Source organism: Dermacentor variabilis, chromosome 5 (assembly GCF_050947875.1).
Source record: "Dermacentor variabilis isolate Ectoservices chromosome 5, ASM5094787v1, whole genome shotgun sequence".
Taxonomy (NCBI): domain Eukaryota; kingdom Metazoa; phylum Arthropoda; class Arachnida; order Ixodida; family Ixodidae; genus Dermacentor; species Dermacentor variabilis.
The window spans coordinates 131,624,954-131,643,934 of record NC_134572.1 but is presented as its reverse complement, the minus strand read 5'-3'; the positions used below and the strand labels follow the sequence as shown (position 1 = coordinate 131,643,934).

Sequence of the window (18,981 nt, the reverse complement as noted above, 5' to 3'; positions counted from 1 at the left end):
TTGTTGGATTTACCAGTGTGCAGCCAATAGTGCCCTCCTACAGACGTGGGGGAGCAAATAGCCTAATTTGCCCTCCCATAGCTTCACGGATAGTCCTTGTCTTTGGATGAGTGTCCAAACCCACACTCTGTTGCCAGTTTCGTAGGTTACTGGTCTAGGGGGAGCATTGTAGCGGCCTGCATCATATTCTTGCTGTTGTGTTGCCATTTCCGTATGCGTGCAAGCTGTCTAGATTCCTTGGCGTATTGCATAAACACATCTGCATTCGTATCAGCGCCATTGCATGCATACGGGAGTATTGCATCCAACATCGTCCGCACTTCTCATCTGTGAACAAGGCTAAACGGAGTCACGGTGTTATTTTTTGCTTAGCGATGTTGTAAGCAAGTTATATAAGGCAGGACCTCATCCCAATTTTTGTGTCCGACATCCACATACATTAAAAGCATGTCATCAAACATTTTGTTTAGGTGCTCTGCGAGTCGGTTGGTTTGTGGATGGTAGGCTGTCGTTTTGCGGCAAGTCGTTCCACTGAGCTTCAGGACATTGTCTAAAAGCACTGCCGTGAATGCGGTTTCTGTCTGTGATTACTATGGTTGGTGCACCATGTCTCAGCACATTCTCTTATAAAAAAATCGTGCCACCTGTGCCTCTTGGGAGAGCCTTCGTTTCGGCGTAGCGAGTCAGATAACCAGGCGCAACAATAACCCGGCGATTTCCTGCACTAGACGCAGCAAGTTGGCCCAAAATGTTCGTTCTAATCTGGTCAAATGATGTCCGTGGGACCTGAACGGGTTGTAGCAGGCCAGCTGGTCTTGCTGGGGATGACTTGGGCCTCTGGCAATCGAGGCAAGTCTGTACGCGATATCTGACGGCCATGGCGAGTCTTGGCCAGTAGTACCTTTGTCATACTCTGTTCAGTATCACCATGTAGCCTAAGTGGTCATAAATGACCTTGTTGTGACATGCTTGGAGTACTTTACTTCGAAGAGGTGTAGGAACGACCAGCAAATAGCTGCATCTGATGGGTGAAAAGTTCCTTTTGTAGAGAACATTGTTGCATAAACAAAACAATGACAGTCCTCTGGAAAAAATTCTAGGTGCCTTGGGTGTTCTTATGTCTAAAAAATTAATAAGGGCAAGCCATTCAGGGACATCGCATTGTTGGTGTGCAATGGCAGCCGTATCAAGAACACCGAGGAGTGGCATTTCGTCTTCATGGGATGAAGCAGTCGACTGTATTGGTGACCGTGACAATATATATATGAAACGTGTAAGAAAACTGCTGTCCAATCCACGCTGTAGAAGTGGTTGGACAACGAAGCTGTAATCGACAAGTAGAATGACTACCAATTGCGACATAGCTTGAAATGAGTCACATGGCGACACTGACGTGCACTTTAGCTAGTCATTAGCTTAAGAAGTTTCAACGGCCTGTGCCGCTACTTCGTGCACCAGAGAAGAGTGGACCAGAGAGAAGAGATATGCACTAACCACACTTTTGCCACGCCTCATATACATGCTGTCCTCAAAGTGATCTGCTTTGAGGACAGAGTCTAGGTGGGCCGATGGCTCGGAGCTTTATGTGTGCTGTGTTCTCGTCGCTCAGTTTGCGTTGAAGAAATAGAAAGCACAAAGGTCATGCTTCCTCATGACAGCATTTTGACAGCGAGTGACCGCGGTCATTTGGGTGTGCTGTGTACTGAAATCATGCTTGTTTAGTCAGTAAGCGAGCATTTACAAGTTTATACGGCCAATGAAACTACTATCCTTACTTATTATGACTGTCTACTAATTTGCTATCACAATCGACGCTTCGCCTTTCGGGTGAAGCTGTGACTTTTTGTTGGTACGGCTCTTTGTCAATGTGTGGTGCAGCTTCAGGGTAATGCAGCGCACGATACAGCGAAATGACCTTGCAGGGTCGAAAAAGCCTGTAACTCGCATCCACACTTTTTACGCGCTTTGCAAATTACTGAAGCAGATGACACACCAAAAAATGCGGTATCTGTTTCGCTGCCTGTAAAACATGTCATTGCCGGTAAACATGTCAAACGTAATTCTGTTATGCGTGTTACAGCAAGCAAAATGTTTTCTGCACAGATTTATTCGATCCTAAAAAAGGCACATAAAACAGTCCAAACAATAATAATAAAAGAAAGACTCTCAAATAAGGCACACAGAACAGTCCAAGTGAAAAAAAAAAAAATCTAGAATGAGGAGGTTCTTTCTTTCTTTAAATAATGGACTAAAGAAGTGAGAGCCATGATCTAATAAACCAGCAGTTACAGAGCCACAATAGCCCACGTTTATTTTACAGTGCATGATATTTAAAGTTTATCATGTTTTTCTGCCACCAATAAAATAACATCCATAAAATTCAATTCATTGCAATTCGTTTTGCCATGCATGCATGAAACAGAGGACTTTGCATCAATTCAAACTCCTAGAGACAAGAAGAGTTTCGTTCAAATGCGCAAAAGTTCAATTTATTTGAAGTTCGATAAAATATGGCCCGAAACACAACCATGTGGGCATTGCATGTACAGCACATACAGGTCTTGTTTGAACAGATGTACGAGTGAAACAGGAGCATTGATTGATATTCGCATGATCCAGTTGAAATTGCAGAAACCAGTCAATGGCACCGTATTGTGACAGGTCAAGCTGCACAGCACCCTGAATATCAAACAAGAACACATTAGGCTGCTCATGCCGTATAGATGTGTCCTCTTGTCAGACAATTTTCACATATATTCCTCCGCTTTGGGAAGCCAGAAGGTCAATATTTACTGCAAGATTTAGGTTTGTTCAAAATGGTTGTAATTTTCCATTAAGTATTAGAGTTTGAATTGTAGCAAATCTACAGTAGCTGCACGTGTAGTCATGTATTGCAACACCCGACACAGTTATAAACGAACCATGGCACAGGTCGTGATCCGGGCAACAGTTAACGAAGGCCTCCTAAAATGCCAGTAGTGAATGCAAATTTTGCAGCACCTTAAAATTTTTCACTTGCAAGAAAAAAGAAAAGCATCTTAATGACCTGTGCAACAGCTGGCACAGTGACCAATGATTGCTGCGCATTGAATAGTTGTTAAGTGCAGAAGGCTATGTCGTGGGACTTTAGAGCAACAAACATGCAAACATTCGTTTTGAGCATAGAATGTAGATTAATTAAAAACAAAGAAGACATTCAATGAGACCCCTTAACTGTACAAGCCACAGAAAAGCAATAAAAGGAGGAGAAGCCTGACATAAAATGGGACATATAATTTACTATTCTAGTCATGATTATTGGACATTCAGTTTTAATGCTAACTGTACAGAGCCACAACAAAATTGGGAGATTGCTAGCGACAACACGTGCACAAACATATTACCCCCCTCCCCAAGAGCAACACTCATCCAACACAGGGGCTACAAATGTTCGGCATACTTCATTAATCTCTTACCAAGATTCATGGCAGCACGATTTTATCTCGGCGCTCCATACATACTACACAGCAACATGTCTCTGTCTTGGTTAGTAGTAGGAGCTATAAGAAAAAATTTTAAGGCACATCTAAGGTGACCGGTGATCTAGTCATCCTTCTTGCACTGCGGGTTCTTGGGCAGCGGAGCCACGACAGCCTGCTTTGGCTGGCGGGCTATCTCGTGGAGGCCCAAAATGTCGCCTGAGGCATCAACTGGCAAGATTTTCGCGGCAGGAAGGCTGTCATCCGGCGCGCCTTCGTCCTTCGCCACCTTGCTCTCGAAACCTTCGTCGCATGTTTCCATGTCTGTTTCATCTGCATCTTCTGTATTAGAGAGAGAGCAAGAAAGTACTTATAGTCATAATAAATGCAAAGTCCAGGTACAACCAAATTAGGAAGGCCAACTAAGCTTCAACAAGACACTGCTGCACCAGAAAAGGAATTGGCCTCCCTGGTGCAGTATTCGGCCACCCCCTCCCAAATGGTTCACTCAATTACCCAATGGCCCTCAGTCCCCAGCAGCTGCGGAGCACCTGACCAAGGTGAAGGTCAGACCTGTAAGGCAGCAGAGGTTGCTAAGAATCTCTGGGTCCGGACAGGCCGCCAATGGAAACTGACCCTTGCAACGTTTAACACTCGAACCCTCTTGAGTGATGCTAGCTTAGCAGGACTCTTTGAGGAACTATCAGACATTGTTTGGGATATCAGTGGCCTTAGTGAGTGAGATTAGAAGAACTGGTGAGGCTTATACATTGGTGAATAACGGACATGTCCTCTGCTATAGAGGTCTCCTAGATAAGAAGCAATATGGGGTAGGATACCTAATCCATAAGGACATAATGGGCAACATTGACGAATTCTACAGCATTAATGAGAGGGTACCTGTAGTCGTAATCAAACAATAAGAGGTATAGATTAAATGTAGTACAAGCCTACGCACCAACATCCAGTCACGATGCTGAGGAAGTAGATCAGTTTTATGAAGATGTTGAATTAGCGATGAGAAAAGTGCAAACTAAGTATACTGTAGTAATGGGCAACTTCAATGCAAAAGTGGGGAAAAAGCAGGCAGGTAAACAAGCGATTGGCAACTACGGTGTCGATTCTACGAACGCTAGAGGAGAGATGCTGGTAGAATTTGCAGAAAGGAATAAGCTTTGAATAATGAACACCTTTCTCACGAAGTGTAGCAACAGAAAGTGGACCTGGAAAAGCCTTAATGGTGAAACAAGAAATGAAAGTGACTTCATACTTTCTGCTGATCCCAGCATAGTGCAGGATGTAGAAGTGATAGGTACGGTGAAGTGCAGTGATCATAGCTTAAGGTTAGGTTCACCTCAATTTGAAGAGAGAAAGAGCTAAATTGGTCAAGAAGAAACAGGTCAACCTAGAGTCAGTAAGGGTAAAAGCACACGAATTCAGGCTGGTACTTGCAAACAAATATGAGCTTCAGAACAGAGAGATGATGATGACATAGAGCTAATGAATAAAACCGTTACAAGGTTGGCTTCAGAGGCAGCAATGGAAGTGGGAGGCAAGCTCTCCCAAGTAACAAAGGACGTAATAAAGAAACGAAAAAAAAAAAAAATGAAAGTGTCCAACTCAAGAGATAGAATTTGCAGAACTGTCAAAACTGATCAACAAGGCAAAAATAAGTGATATTCGAAACTACAATGTGAGAAAGACAGAAGAAGCTGTAAAAAATGGACACAGCCTGAAATCAGTGAGAAGGAAACTTGGCATAGGACAAACCTAGACGTATGCACTGAAAGATAAGCAGGGTAATATCATCAGCAATCTCGAAGGTATAGTAAAAGCAGCGGAAGAATTCTGTACTAGCCTGTACAGTACCCAGAGGAGTCAGGATACCTCCATTAGAAACAGTAATGAATAGGATACAGAAACTACTCCTATAACTAGCGATGAGGTCAGAACGGCCTTGCAAGACATGAAACGAGGAAGAGCGGCAGGAGAAGATGGAATAACAGTCGATTTAATCAAAGATGGAGGAGACATAATGCTTGGAAAACTGGCGGCTCTTTATATGAAGTGCCTATCGACTGCAAAGGTCCCAGAAAACTGGAAGAATGCAAACATTATACTAATCCACAAAAAAAGAAACAATTGAAAAATTATCAGCCCATTAGCTTACTCCCAGGATTATATAAAATATTTACCAAAATAATCTCCAATAGAATAAGGGCAACACTGGACTTTAGTCAACCAAGGGAACAGGCTGGCTTCAGGAAGGGATACTCTACAATGGATCACATCCATGTTATTAATCAGGTTATCGAGAAATCAGCAGAGTACAATAAGCCTCTCTATATGGCTTTCATAGATTATGAAAAGACGTTTGATTTAGTACAGATAACAACAGTCATAGTGGCATTACTTAATCAAGGAGTACAGAACGCTTACATAAATACCTTGGAAAATATCTACAGAGGTTCCACAGCTACCTTCATTCTACACAAGAAAGGCAGGAAGATACCTATAAAGAAAGGGGTCAGACAGGGAGACACAATCTCACCAATGCTATTCACTGTGTGCTTCGAAGAAGTATTCAAGCTATTAAACTGGGAAGGCTTAGGAGTAAAGATCGATGACGAATATCTCAGCAACCTTCGGTTTGCCGATGACATTGTACTATTCAGCAACAATGCAGACGAGTTACAACAGATGATTGAGGACCTTAACAGAGAGAGTGTAAGAGTGGGATTGAAGATTAATATGCAGAAGACAAAGATAATGATAAACAGCTGGGCAACGGAACAAGAGTTCAGGATCGCCAGTCGGCCTCTACAGTGTGTGAAGGAGTACATTTACCTAGGTCAATTAATCACAGGGAACCCTGATCATGAGAAAGAAATTCACAGAATAATAAAAATGGGTTGGATCGCATACGGCAGACATTGCCAGCTCGTGACTGGAAGCTTACCATTATCATTGCAAAGGAAGGTGTACAATCTGCATTTTACCAGTGCTGACATATGGGGCAGAGACTTGGAGACTGACAAAGAAGCTTGAATGAATGTGTAGTGTTTAGTAGCGCAAGGGCCAGGTATGGCCAAAGAGCGGCGAGCCAGTGTTGATGAGTCTGCGGTGGAGTTATGACTTCTACGAAGTTGATGTCACGTGGCAGTAAAGGGGCATTAAAAATGGTCGCTCTAAAGTGCATAAAGTCTATGTGTAATAAGATTATAGCAATGACAAACGACGTGTACTATAAGCACTAAGGTGCATTACGAAATAATGACACGATATACAAAATATGTAAGATGCTAAAATTGACTACAGCACCACTGCCTCCTTAGAGCCCTTGAGACACAAGGACCTGGAGGCATGCGCTTTACAAGACAACTATCGCAGTGGCATCCTCTGGAACAAGGATGCGCTATGAATTTAATGGGCGCATAACATGTAGGACAACGTCATTTGAGAAATTGAGGACTGCTTTGGTGTTTAAAAATGGCTCTTTACCAAGAAACATAGCCGGGTGAAGAGGGATGCAATAATGATGTGCAAGAGGAAAACGTTTCTTTCTCTCAGATTCGGCTTTCCGACACTCCAAGAGGACGTGGAGGATGGTCAGCCTCTCACCACATCGACCACAGGTTGGAGGTTCATTTCCAGTAAGCAGAAAATTGTGGGTACCAAATGTGTGCCTTATTCTGAGACGACAGAATAGGACATCTGTTCGCCGTGATTTTGTTGGGGAGGGCCAAAAACCTAACTGTGGCTTTGTAACATACAGTTTATTATTTATTTCTGCATTACACATGCATTGCCAATGTTTTCGCAGTTTATTTTGTAAGAAAGGCTTCAGGTCTGTGACAGGGACAGCAGCCGTAGGAATAATAGCTAGTGACATGAGTGATGTGGCCATTTTATTAGCTAGTACATTATCCTCGATACCTCTATGGCCAGGTACCCAGCATATTACTACATGTCTGTGATAGATAAATATTGCATTAGAGTGAGTAAAGTTCAATGAAAACAGGATTTGTATGCTTTTGTAAAGAAATTAACGCTTTTACAAGACTTAGCGAGTCTGTGAACACTATTGCTCTGTCGAGTTTTAATTTCTTTATATGTTTTACTGCAGACAGTACTGCATAGGCTTCTGCAGTGAGGATACCTGTTTGCGAATTCAATACGTCAGATTTAGAAAAAGAGGGACCAACACCAGTATAAGATACACCAGTATGTGATTTTGACGAATCTGTGTAGAATTCAGAACAGGAGTACTTCGATTGAAGTTCACGGAAATGCATAGCGATTTCGAGGTCAGGTGCTTGCTTTGTGACCTCTACAAAGGATATATCACAGTCTATCCCCTGCCACTCCCAGGGCGGTAATAGCTTAGAGGCATTAGTTGAGAACTGGGACATCCATTTCCTCGCTAAGTTTTCTTGCACGCAGTGACAAAGGAAGTCTCATGGAGGGTCTATTACAAAAGAGTGTTTCACATGTCAAGTCGTTAATGGTTGTGAAACACGGATGTTCCTAATTAGAGCGCACTTTGAGAAAATAGATGAAGCTCATGTATGTTCTCTGAAAATGGAGTGACCACTCATCTGACTCAACATATAGACTTTTGACAGGGCTTGTTCTAAATGCGCCAGTGGCCAGGCAGACACCCTGATGATGAACGAGGTCTAACACCTCTAGCGCGCTCGGTGCGGCAGAGTGATATACTATGGCACCATAGTCTAATCATGATCGAACTAGGCTCCTGTAAAGATTCAGTAAACAGTTCCTGTCGCTACCCCATATTGTGTGGGATAGGATTTTGAGTAAGTTCATTGTTTTTAGACATTTTGCTTTAATACATTTTATGTGCGAAATGAAAGTAAGCCTGGAGTCAAGTGTAACACCTAGAAATTTGTGCTTTCTGTTGGCAGGAATTTGTTGTCCACCCAGTTCTACACAAGGATTTCGAAACAGGCCTCTCTTTCTTGTAAAGAGAACACAATAACTTTTTTGGGGATTGATTTTAAATACATTTTGGTCAGCCCACTTGGACACCTTGTTTAAGCCCTGCTGTACCTTTCTCTCACACACTGTAAGATTGCAGGTTGCAGGATTTGAAACCTATTTGTATATTGTCTACGTAGACGGAATAAAAAATGGCCGGTGGTAGTGAAGCACGAAGTGTGGTCATCTTAAGACAAAGAAGCTTGAGAACACGTTAAGGACTGTGCAAAGAGCGATGGAACGAAGATTGCTAGGCATAATGTTGAGACAGAAAGAGAGCGGTTTGGATCAGAGAGCAAACGGGTGTAGACGATATTCTAATTGACATCAAGAAAAAAAAATGGACCTGAGCAGGTCATGTAATGTGCCGGCTAGATAACCGTTGGACCATTAGGGTTACAGAATGGGTACCAAAAGAAGGGAAACACAATCGAGGACGACAAAAGACCAGATGGAGCGATGAAATTAGGAAATTCGCGGATGCTAGTTGGAATCGGTTGGCACAGGACAGGGGTAATTGGAGATCGCAGGGTGAGGCCTTCGTCCTGCAGTGGACGTAAAACAGGCTGCTGCTGATGATGATGAATAGCTGAAAAACTATGGAATGAAATGATGATACAGTCGATGGCAACCTAAGAATTCAGCACAAGCTCCACCCACAAAACCAATTTGCCGTTCATAGATGCCTTGTTTATCACATGGCAACACTCCCATCGCTTGCCCCAGTTACCTCCACTTTCTTTTTTTACAATGGACAATGCCAGCACGTAGTGCTGTGTATCAAGCTACTATCTTGGTGGCTGTTGTCAAAAATGAATGAGTGATCCACATGAAGCTTTGGTCAAAGCTTTAGAGAACATTTAAGCATTGCATATCCATTCTTCCAAGCTCATTACACTTACACCTTGTCTAAATGGTGCGACCATTGCTGTGCAGTGTGTGTACCAGAAGGCAAGGCTGCACTCTTAAGCAAAATTACACCCTTTTGCCACATAACAATAAATCTGTCTTCTCCGCATTTCCTTTCTTTAACGCGGCGAGCCCAGTACTTTCCAGTAACGAAAGGCATGTGCATTATCAGCATGGCACAGCATTCCTAACAGGAAAGTAGCGGTCGCGGCGTTTTCAAGAAAGGAAATGCAAGCAAGGCAGATGACGATTATTGTTATGTGGCAGAGATACACCCCAAAGGGTGCAACTTTGCCTAAGAGTGTATAAACTATTCCAAGACAAAGTAATGCACACTTTTGGTGCTGAGTAGTCTTCTTTTACATTCAAGCGTAACTGGACAGCTCTTCAGAATGGCGGTGTTTGTCTGAGGCCGCGAAGCATTGTATGTGGCACTAAAGTTGCTCATACTTTGTCTTGCATTCTTTACAAAGTTATTTCATGGAATCTTGAGAATGACAGCCTGCAAACAAATGTCATGAAACAAATCTTCTCAAACTGAAATATTAAAAGCGAGAAACAATAAAAAAAGGCTGGCCCACGAAACAGGCCACATTTTTACAAGAAAGCGCGCCTTCGTGCGTAGTGTTTTCCTTAGACGGTGCGGTGCTTGTTGTGCATGTTTGCGGCATCTCTTCTTTGCATGTGAAGCAATAGCGTGTTCCCTGTGGCAAACCAGGCATTGCACCATCGAGATCAATGTAGCGACTGCGTTGCTGCTCACTGTGCACATTTGCAGCGTTTCTTTGCATGTCTAACTTTCCCTGTGGCACAACAGGCGTTGCACTGTCGAGATCAATGTAGAATCCACCACTGTGCTGGCACCCTTTCAGTTTGTGCTTTGACGCCGTGGCACTCGCTGTGAATGTGCACGGCGTTTCTTTGCATGTCTAGCATTTCTGCCTTCCCTGTGGCACAACAGGCATCGCACTGTCAAGATCAATGTAGAATCCACCACTGCGTTTGCACCCTTTCAGTTTGTGCTTTGACGCCGTGGCGCTTGCTGTAAATGTTCACGGCGTTTCTTTGCATGTCTAGCATTTCTGCCTTCCCTGTGGCACAACAGGCATTGCACTGTCGAGATCAATGTAGAATCCACCACTGCGTTTGCACCCTTTCAGTTCGTGCTTTGACGCCGTGGCACTTGCTGTAAATGTTCACGGCGTTTCTTTGCATGTCTAGCATCTCTGCCTTCCCTGTGGCACAACAGGTGTCGCGCTGTCAAGATCAATGTAGAATCCACCACTGCGTCTGCACCCTTTCAGTTTGTGCTTTGACGCCGTGGCGCTTGCTGTAAATTTTCACGGCGTTTCCTTGCATGTCTAGCATTTCTGCCTTCCCTGTGGCACAACAGGCATCGCGCTGTCGAGATCAATGTAGAATCCACCACTGCGTTTGCACCCTTTCAGTTTGTGCTTTGACGCCGTGGCGCTCGCTGTGATTGTTCACGGCGTTTCTTTGCATGTCTAGCATCTCTGCCTTCCCTGTGGCACAACAGGCGTCGCACTGTCAAGATCAATGTAGAATCCACCACTGCGTCTGCACCCTTTCAGTTTGTGCTTTGACGCCGTGGCGCTTGCTGTAAATGTTCACGGCGTTTCTTTGCATGTCTAGCATTTCTGCCTTCCCTGTGGCACAACAGGCATCGCGCTGTCGAGATCAATGTAGAATCCACCACTGCGTTTGCACCCTTTCAGTTTGTGCTTTGACGCCGTGGCGCTCGCTGTGATTGTTCACGGCGTTTCTTTGCATGTCTAGCATCTCTGCCTTCCCTGTGGCACAACAGGCGTTGCACTGTCAAGATCAATGTAGAATCCACCACTGCGTCTGCACCCTTTCAGTTTGTGCTTTGACGCCGTGGCGCTTGCTGTAAATGTTCACGGCGTTTCTTTGCATGTCTAGCATCTCTGCCTTCCCTGTGGCACAACAGGTGTCGCGCTGTCAAGATCAATGTAGAATCCACCACTGCGTCTGCACCCTTTCAGTTTGTGCTTTGACGCCGTGGCGCTTGCTGTAAATGTTCACGGCGTTTCCTTGCATGTCTAGCATTTCTGCCTTCCCTGTGGCACAACAGGCATCGCGCTGTCGAGATAAATGTAGAATCCACCACTGCGTCTGCACCCTTTCAGTTTGTGCTTTGACGCCGTGGCGCTTGCTGTAAATGTTCACGGCGTTTCTTTGCATGTCTAGCATCTCTGCCTTCCCTGTGGCACAACAGGCGTCGCACTGTCAAGATCAATGTAGAATCCACCACTGCGTCTGCACCCTTTCAGTTTGTGCTTTGACGCCGTGGCGCTTGCTGTAAATGTTCACGGCGTTTCTTTGCATGTCTAGCATTTCTGCCTTCCCTGTGGCACAACAGGCATCGCGCTGTCGAGATCAATGTAGAATCCATCACTGCGTTTGCACCCTTTCAGTTTGTGCTTTGACGCCGTGGCGCTCGCTGTGAATGTTCACAGCGTTTCCTTGCATGTCTAGCATCTCTGCCTTCCCTGTGGCACAACAGGCGTTGCACTGTCAAGATCAATGTAGAATCCACCACTGCGTCTGCACCCTTTCAGTTTGTGCTTTGACGCCGCGGCGCTTGCTGTAAATGTTCACGGCGTTTCTTTGCATGTCTAGCATTTCCGCCTTCCCTGTGGCACAACAGGCATCGCGTTGTCAAGATCAATGTAGAAATTCCCAATGCGTTTGCACACTTTCAGTTTGTGCTTTGACGCCATGGCGCTCGCTGTGAATGGTCACAGCGTTTCCTTGCATGTCTAGCATTTCTGCCTTCCCTGTGGCACAACAGGCATCACGCTGTCGAGATCAATGTAGAATCCACCACTGTGTTTGCACCCTTTCAGTTTGTGCTTTGACGCCGTGATGCTCGTTGTGCATGTTCACGGCATCCATAAGCTTGTGCATAACCTGCATTCACTAAGTGAAATGTCACTACTTTTTTTCTTTACTTGCCCACTACCTTGAACCAAAGTTTCAAATGTTTTTGGTTAAGTAACATTTTTCGGCACAATGTCACCAGATGACTTATTTCTTACCTAATTGCTTGAGAGCGTGCCTAGTTGCAGTAGATTTGTCTTTGCTGAGCTCCAGACTAAGAACGTAGATGTTTTGAAGTTTTGTAGTAGCTCGTAGAGAACATGCAACTTATTTACATTGTGGTTCATGACAAAACGTTCAGCTTTGAACATTTATACTTAAAGAAGTACTCACAAAATATTTAAATCTGGCTTTTTCTGCTTTAATAAGTAGCTAATAACCCAGTAATCATGGCATGAAACCTCATTTACTTCAGAGTACGACAGGTAATTATTTGGAGTCTTGTTTGTAGTGACCAGTTCAAGTTTCGGTTTCAGAAAGCAACCAGATGAGCCAGAGGAGGACTGTAAACACAGCTGGGCACGTGATCGCAAAGACGTCTTACGAATGCTTCAACGCTCACGCCAGCGCACATGCACGCACATGAACTTCGTATTGATAGTTAGTCTGCTATGCCTTCAAATACTTTGCGATGTCCTCGCCACCATTGTCGTCATTTTTGTTGTCCAGCGGCGACGATTTCCTGCTGGCGGGAGTTGCCACCGTATTAGTGACGCAGTGTTTTTTCGGCTGTTTACAATCCTTCTTTGATGTCGATGTCGAGTCCCTAATTATAATAAGTGAGCAATTAACCGGGTGCATGAGTTCAATTGAGAGGGTGGTTGGACCTTGGTGAATACCAGAAAAAAAAATTACTAGCTGAAGTGAATGCCCACTAATTTTGCCGTGCAATCTGAAGCTTTGGTATTGATGAAAAACGATGTCATTCGCAAAAATGTTCTGCTACAGCAAAGCTTTATTTTTATAGGTGGTTGTTCAATATTTTATTCTGACGTTTTAGTGCAAGGAAACAAGGGCAAAGAACATGTAACAGCACAGAAGCTACCGTTAAGCAGAGGCAATGCCATTCTGGAGTAGCACATCTTTATTAAATGATTCTCCTTTGTCCTCACGAAACACTGCAAAGTGATCAGCTTTTAATTGAAAGATCCCTGTGAGTCTTTCACAGCTGTGAGACTGCTAACCAGGACGAAGCCTTATACCCCTGTCAAGCGGGCAAGTTAAGTGAACTTACGGAGAGTGTCACTCAATTTAAGCATACTTTGCCAAATCTAAATGTCACAAGTGGAGTGTCACATGCAGAAGAGACCACTTCGGTCGGAGTGCATTAAAGGAACACACTTTGCTGGTAGACTGCGTAGCCTCACCGGCGAGCCAGCGGTTTCAAAGGTATGAAATGTAAAGTATAAAAAAAAGGGACACAGAAGTTCACTTTAGTTGCTGAACAGCTTTTAAGAAAATAATCGTAACAGAAGTCGCTCATACTCTGTTCTAGCAGAATCAAGTGCCGCCTCGTCGCATGCCGCCATGTTGTTCTCGATTGGCTAGGCATTCGTCTTGGCTGGCACTGACTTGCAACACTCTTATAATAAAGAACATACTGTTTTTTGTTGAGAAAAGATCAATTAGGTTGTGTTTATTTATAATACAATGTAAAACAATCACTTCTTGAAGTATTTTTCTTTTTAATCTACACCTTCAAAAAATGCGCTTTTAGTCTGTCACCAATTTACTTTTTATATGGCGAGTGCACTCTGTTTGCTTGTTTAGCACCGCATAGCTTAAAGTGTCACTCAAGGTCCCGACTGCACTCCCCGTAAGTGCACTTAACTTGCCCACTTGACAGGGGTATTACTCAAGCAAGTATGCAAGTATTTAATATGTTACATTTAGCACATTTATGTATGATCACTGCATTTAGGTCAGTATTAAGGATTTGAACGAGGGCTGCTACCTAGAAGAGTTCTCTGTGCTGAACCAAAGTAATAATTCTACATGTGTGTTTCAGTAGTCTATTATAATGCCTTGTCCTGAAAGGTAAAGATTGACTGGATTAGATGGACACGATTATAACAGACACTGCTACTTTAATCTGCAATTGTTCTGCTTACGTCATTGTCGAATGCGTGCACAGATTCGGTTAGATGGAGTGGGTATGTAACTGTGTTCACCTTACACAGTTGTAACTGGCTTTAGAGACTTGGCTTGATGTAACTAACAGGGACATAACATATTATATGATAGAGAACATTCTAATGAGAAACCAGATCTCAATTATAAAGATTGAAGCAACCAATCTTGAACAGCAGTCATGTGGGTGTGGCACTCTGTGTCAGTGTATGGATGGTTTCACAGCACACACTGTTTTGAGGCAGGTACTCACGCCAACCAAATTACGGGATTTAATCTTCCAAAGCACCACACCGGCTATGAAAGAACACCGTAATGTGGGGGCCTCTGGATTTATTTTGACCACATGGTGTTCTTCGACATGCACCTAAATCTTTGTACAGAAACATTTTTGCATTCCACCCCTATCGGAACGCAATTGCCACAAATCGCCACACAGACAAGGCGACGGGTCTCAAGCTAAGAAATGGCTAAGTGCGCTGGAAGCGCCATATCGTTTTTAGTGAGCCAACTAATCTAAAAAGTTTCCCCAGCTGTCACCTACCACACTTTATGGCAATGGTGGTATCAAGCTGCCTCGAGTAAGCTCTTGAACACTTGCTGCCCGCATCGTTATTTGATGGGACCACACCTATTCCTATAAAAGCACGAAATGGCAACACTGAACCTTAGCACTTCACAGTCCAGAGGCTCACTTCGAAGGTTCCTTAGCAGGGGCCTGCAGTGTTAGTCCTAGCTGCGGCGGCGGCGGCGGCAGCAGCAGCAGCAGCAGTAATTGCCGTGCTTCCCAGTTTCATGCCCACAGAACCCATTGTGGCGCAGGACTTCTGCGTCCACGATGTAAGCCCGATTACGCAGGAAAGCTCAGCTTGAGGCATGGCTGGTTTTCCTACAAGACAGGTGCAGGCATGACTAGCATCAGCATTTGATGTACTTACAGTGCCTCTGTAACCTCTGTGCTACACTTATGAACAAGAATGAATGCATGAGATCCTTAAATCGTTCAATGCTTTCATATCTCACGAGGCATGCACCCACCTTAGTGGCTATGGCTATGGCTTAGTGGCTTTGGTGTTGCGCTGCTAAGTATGAGGTTGCGGGATCAAATCCCAGCTGCCACTGCTGCATTTCATTAGGGGTGAAATGCAAGAACGCCCATGTCCTGTACATTAGGAGGAGGTTAAAGATGCCCCGGTGGTCAAAATTAATCCCGAATCCCTCACTATGGTGTGCCTCATAATCAAATGGTGGCTTTGGCATGTAAAACCCCAGAATTAATTTTTATGAGGCATGCTTAGGCTGTTCATGCTTGTACCTTTTTACTGAGCAAGACTTGTAAAGATACGGTACCTTTTCTGATACACACAAGTGCAAGGGTCTTGCACAGGATGTACACGTAAAGTTTTGCAGCAGAAGGGGCAAACAGAATGTGATATGAGTATCATCTGTCTGGTCAACTTTTATGGCTAATGAACAATGACTGGTGCTTAAACTTAAGTAATGGACACGTGAGGCAAGCTTTTGCATGTAATTTGCAATCCATGCATACTGGCCCAATCCAGTTACCATAGACTATTACACTGCATCCATTTCTATGCTTCCTAGCATAAAAATGCGACAGATATTTCAACACAATTGACAGCCCTGACTTTCGGGGCTATGGCATGGCATTCGTTATACTGAAGACCACTTCGTCGAGCACAGTAATATTTCGGCACTTGTACGCACAAAAAGCTATACACAAACACCAACAGGAAATGTTTCACTAACGTCCCCACCACGGAGCCAGTGGCTACAGTGCCGGCAGATTCTATGCGTTCAACCACAGTGTATTACACCATCATTGCTCACACTCAGAATAACAGTGCTCTACAAATTCTTTCACATGCAACACTAACACAATGCATTTATCTGCACTCCTCACTATGTGGTATGCAGAATCCCTTTTTCAAACGTCACTGCAATGGAACCACTTTCTACTGAACATTGTTTAAATCGGGGATAATTCATAATTTCATCATGCTTTAGCCGATACTACTTACTACGGTGCTGTTGTACCTCCACCTATATTCTTGCATATTTTTTTTATTTCCTTGTATACCTCTATGATATGCACTGCAACCTACCCCTCTCTTTAACCCTTTGAGTTACTGCATATGCAATAGTGTGCGATAACGTTATGCATCAACAGCCAAGGCGCTGATGAAAGTAATAATATTTAAAATGTGTCGCAAACATCTTCAAACACTTCTGATTAGAAGTGTTCTGCAAGCTTGAATAAAATGCGCAAAATGCTTTAGTAAAACGAGTAGGAAAGTAGACAATTGGGTATTTTTGCTCGGTGTGAGTACGTCGTATGCGCGGGTTCACTTTTTTCTTTGTTCTTTACGATTTGTTGCACCAGGCATGATTTTCAAGTGGCTGCATAGGTGCTTTTCAAGCTTGCTAGACATGAGAAATAGTTGATGCTCCTGTAATGAGATTTCACTTGGGCTCCACACTCTGTAAAATTGACAAAATTCACTATAGAATTAAAAATTCTCATTAGAGTATCTATGGTTTTCATGATTCTGAAAATGTAAGAAATGAGGCATTTTAAATCAATAGAATTAAATGGCACCCATAAGGCTTAAGGGGCCTTGAACCACCTTTCTTTGAAGCCTAAAAGATGCCTTGGAACGAGTGAAGTGCTTCAAAGAAATATGTTGCCAAAATAATTTTTTTTAACATCTAGTATGAGTAGATATATTATGAGCACAATGTTTACTTTTCCCATTCACCCTCAACATTTTCCATTTTGAAGGAGCAGTGTGGCGCCAATAGTGGCACCCCGCCTGAAGGGTTATGTTTAAGTTTTACATGGGCAGCCGTGGCCTACCCTGAAACAGCAACATTCACTTTCTCCTGGAAGTGCGCAACACTTATCAGAATTCAAAATGCAGATTTTCGTTTACTGCAGCCTATTTATGTAAATGCATCAATTAATACAGTTGAACAAACTTATAACAATACCAGTTTTAACACTATATTGGTTATTATAACAATGAAAAGCTGCTGCACCGTCAACTTTTGTATGTTTTCCATGGTGAAATAACTCGCTTACTAGAATGTCCCGATGCCACATTATCGGTTAAAGTGATGAAGTCTGGCTGCTGGGCATCCGAGTTGAAATGTAGTGAAATGCGAAATTTTCGAAAAGAGAGAGAAAAAAAGAAAGGCGGGAAATTTGAGCAACTGTACAATGGGCCAGTGCTTCAACAGCCGCCGCACGCTCATTTTCCAGCCATCTCCGCGTGCCTCTCTCCCATCGCCCTTTCACCCCTCCGAACACGAATGGGCTGTGCCCATACCTCTACGCCGTCCCACCCTCCGAGACACGAATGGACTGCGCCAACTGCGCTGCTCGCAGATTGCTCACATGTTGCTCACTGGCTACTCATTCAGCGCAGCTCTGCAAACAGCTTAATCGCTTGTGGTTTTCTTTATTGGTTGTGTCGAAATCATTCCTGGCCATGTGGTTTCTCAGCCTCGTTTGATTCGCCACCAAAACGGAAGATGGCTGACACGCCCCACTGGTCATCGGCAATGTACGACGTTGCCGGTGAGAGAGGAAAGCACACGGCTACAGATTTGGAAACTAAGTGCTTCTAACCAATGAGGCGATCGTCACGAACATGCAGCGATGGTGACTACGGCTGTGATGCAGCCGTTGTTAATGGGGTGTTTTCCTCACAGGAGGCCCAGCAGATCATTCACTCCCTCCGGGGCTTTGTTTTCGTGAGGAACCTTGCGCTGCACTACGTGGCGCACCTTGATGCTTTGGAGAAGGATGTCAGCAAGTTTTGCACGAAGCATGCAAGGCTGACAGATATAGGGTTTTCTCGTGCAATCTAGTGAGAAGCATGTGGCGAAATGCTTGTGGCGATCTTGCCTCGGCATTTCTTCTGGATTTCTCAAGCTGAGAGGCTGCCGCGGCAGCCTTCTCGCACTTTTTAAAAGGCTCCTTTTGGGCCACCAATGCAATGCTTCGGTGGTGCTTACATATGCCACCCATGACCCCTCTTTGCAGTTGTTACAGTAGTGTCATTCTTTAACACCGACAGCTGCAGCTTGTTATACACGATCGGAGCACTCAGGAAGCAGTTAAACGAGTGAACACAATCAGCAGCCGGACGGAGGAAGGTGGTGGGGAAGAGCACTGGCCTCCCCGCCATCATAGTTTTCTCACATCAGCTCTGCCATCCCCCTATTTTGACTTTTTCATGCAACCTGGTTATAACAATTATCAGTTATAACAATGGGACTTTCGCGGCACTTGAATAGTGTTATAAGTAGGTTCGACTGTATACACAATAACCGAAGCAAGAAGCACACTGATCCAAACATCTTGCTTGCGTCACGTCAACTATCGGCCAATGGTACCCCTCTATGGGAATCTGCTCTATGATAACACGACAGCCACCGGCTCTGCCAACAGGCTTGAAATGGGCGAGGAGCAGGCCTCCGTTTGAAAAGAAGGTGCTTGGAGAGAGGTCAATCTTGCGCTACACTTGAGCTCCACATG

The 18,981-nt window shown here is 44.1% G+C and overlaps 1 protein-coding gene across 4 annotated transcripts in view; it reads right to left on the bottom strand.

Annotated features, from left to right (window-relative positions):
* Positions 1–2,088: 2,088 nt before the first annotated feature.
* Lnpk (zinc-ribbon metal-binding protein lunapark) overlaps positions 2,089–18,981 on the bottom strand; it is an 81,482-nt gene continuing 64,589 nt past the window's right edge. For 2 of the 4 annotated variants that reach the window (XM_075693511.1, XM_075693514.1), the window contains one exon: positions 2,089–3,800. In XM_075693511.1, the coding sequence (XP_075549626.1) occupies positions 3,583–3,800 (218 nt within the window). In that variant the 3' untranslated portion in view covers positions 2,089–3,582. Of the gene's footprint in view, positions 3,801–15,084; positions 15,307–18,981 lie in introns of all 4 variants that reach the window. The other 2 variants (XM_075693513.1, XM_075693512.1) reach the window with 2 other exon arrangements.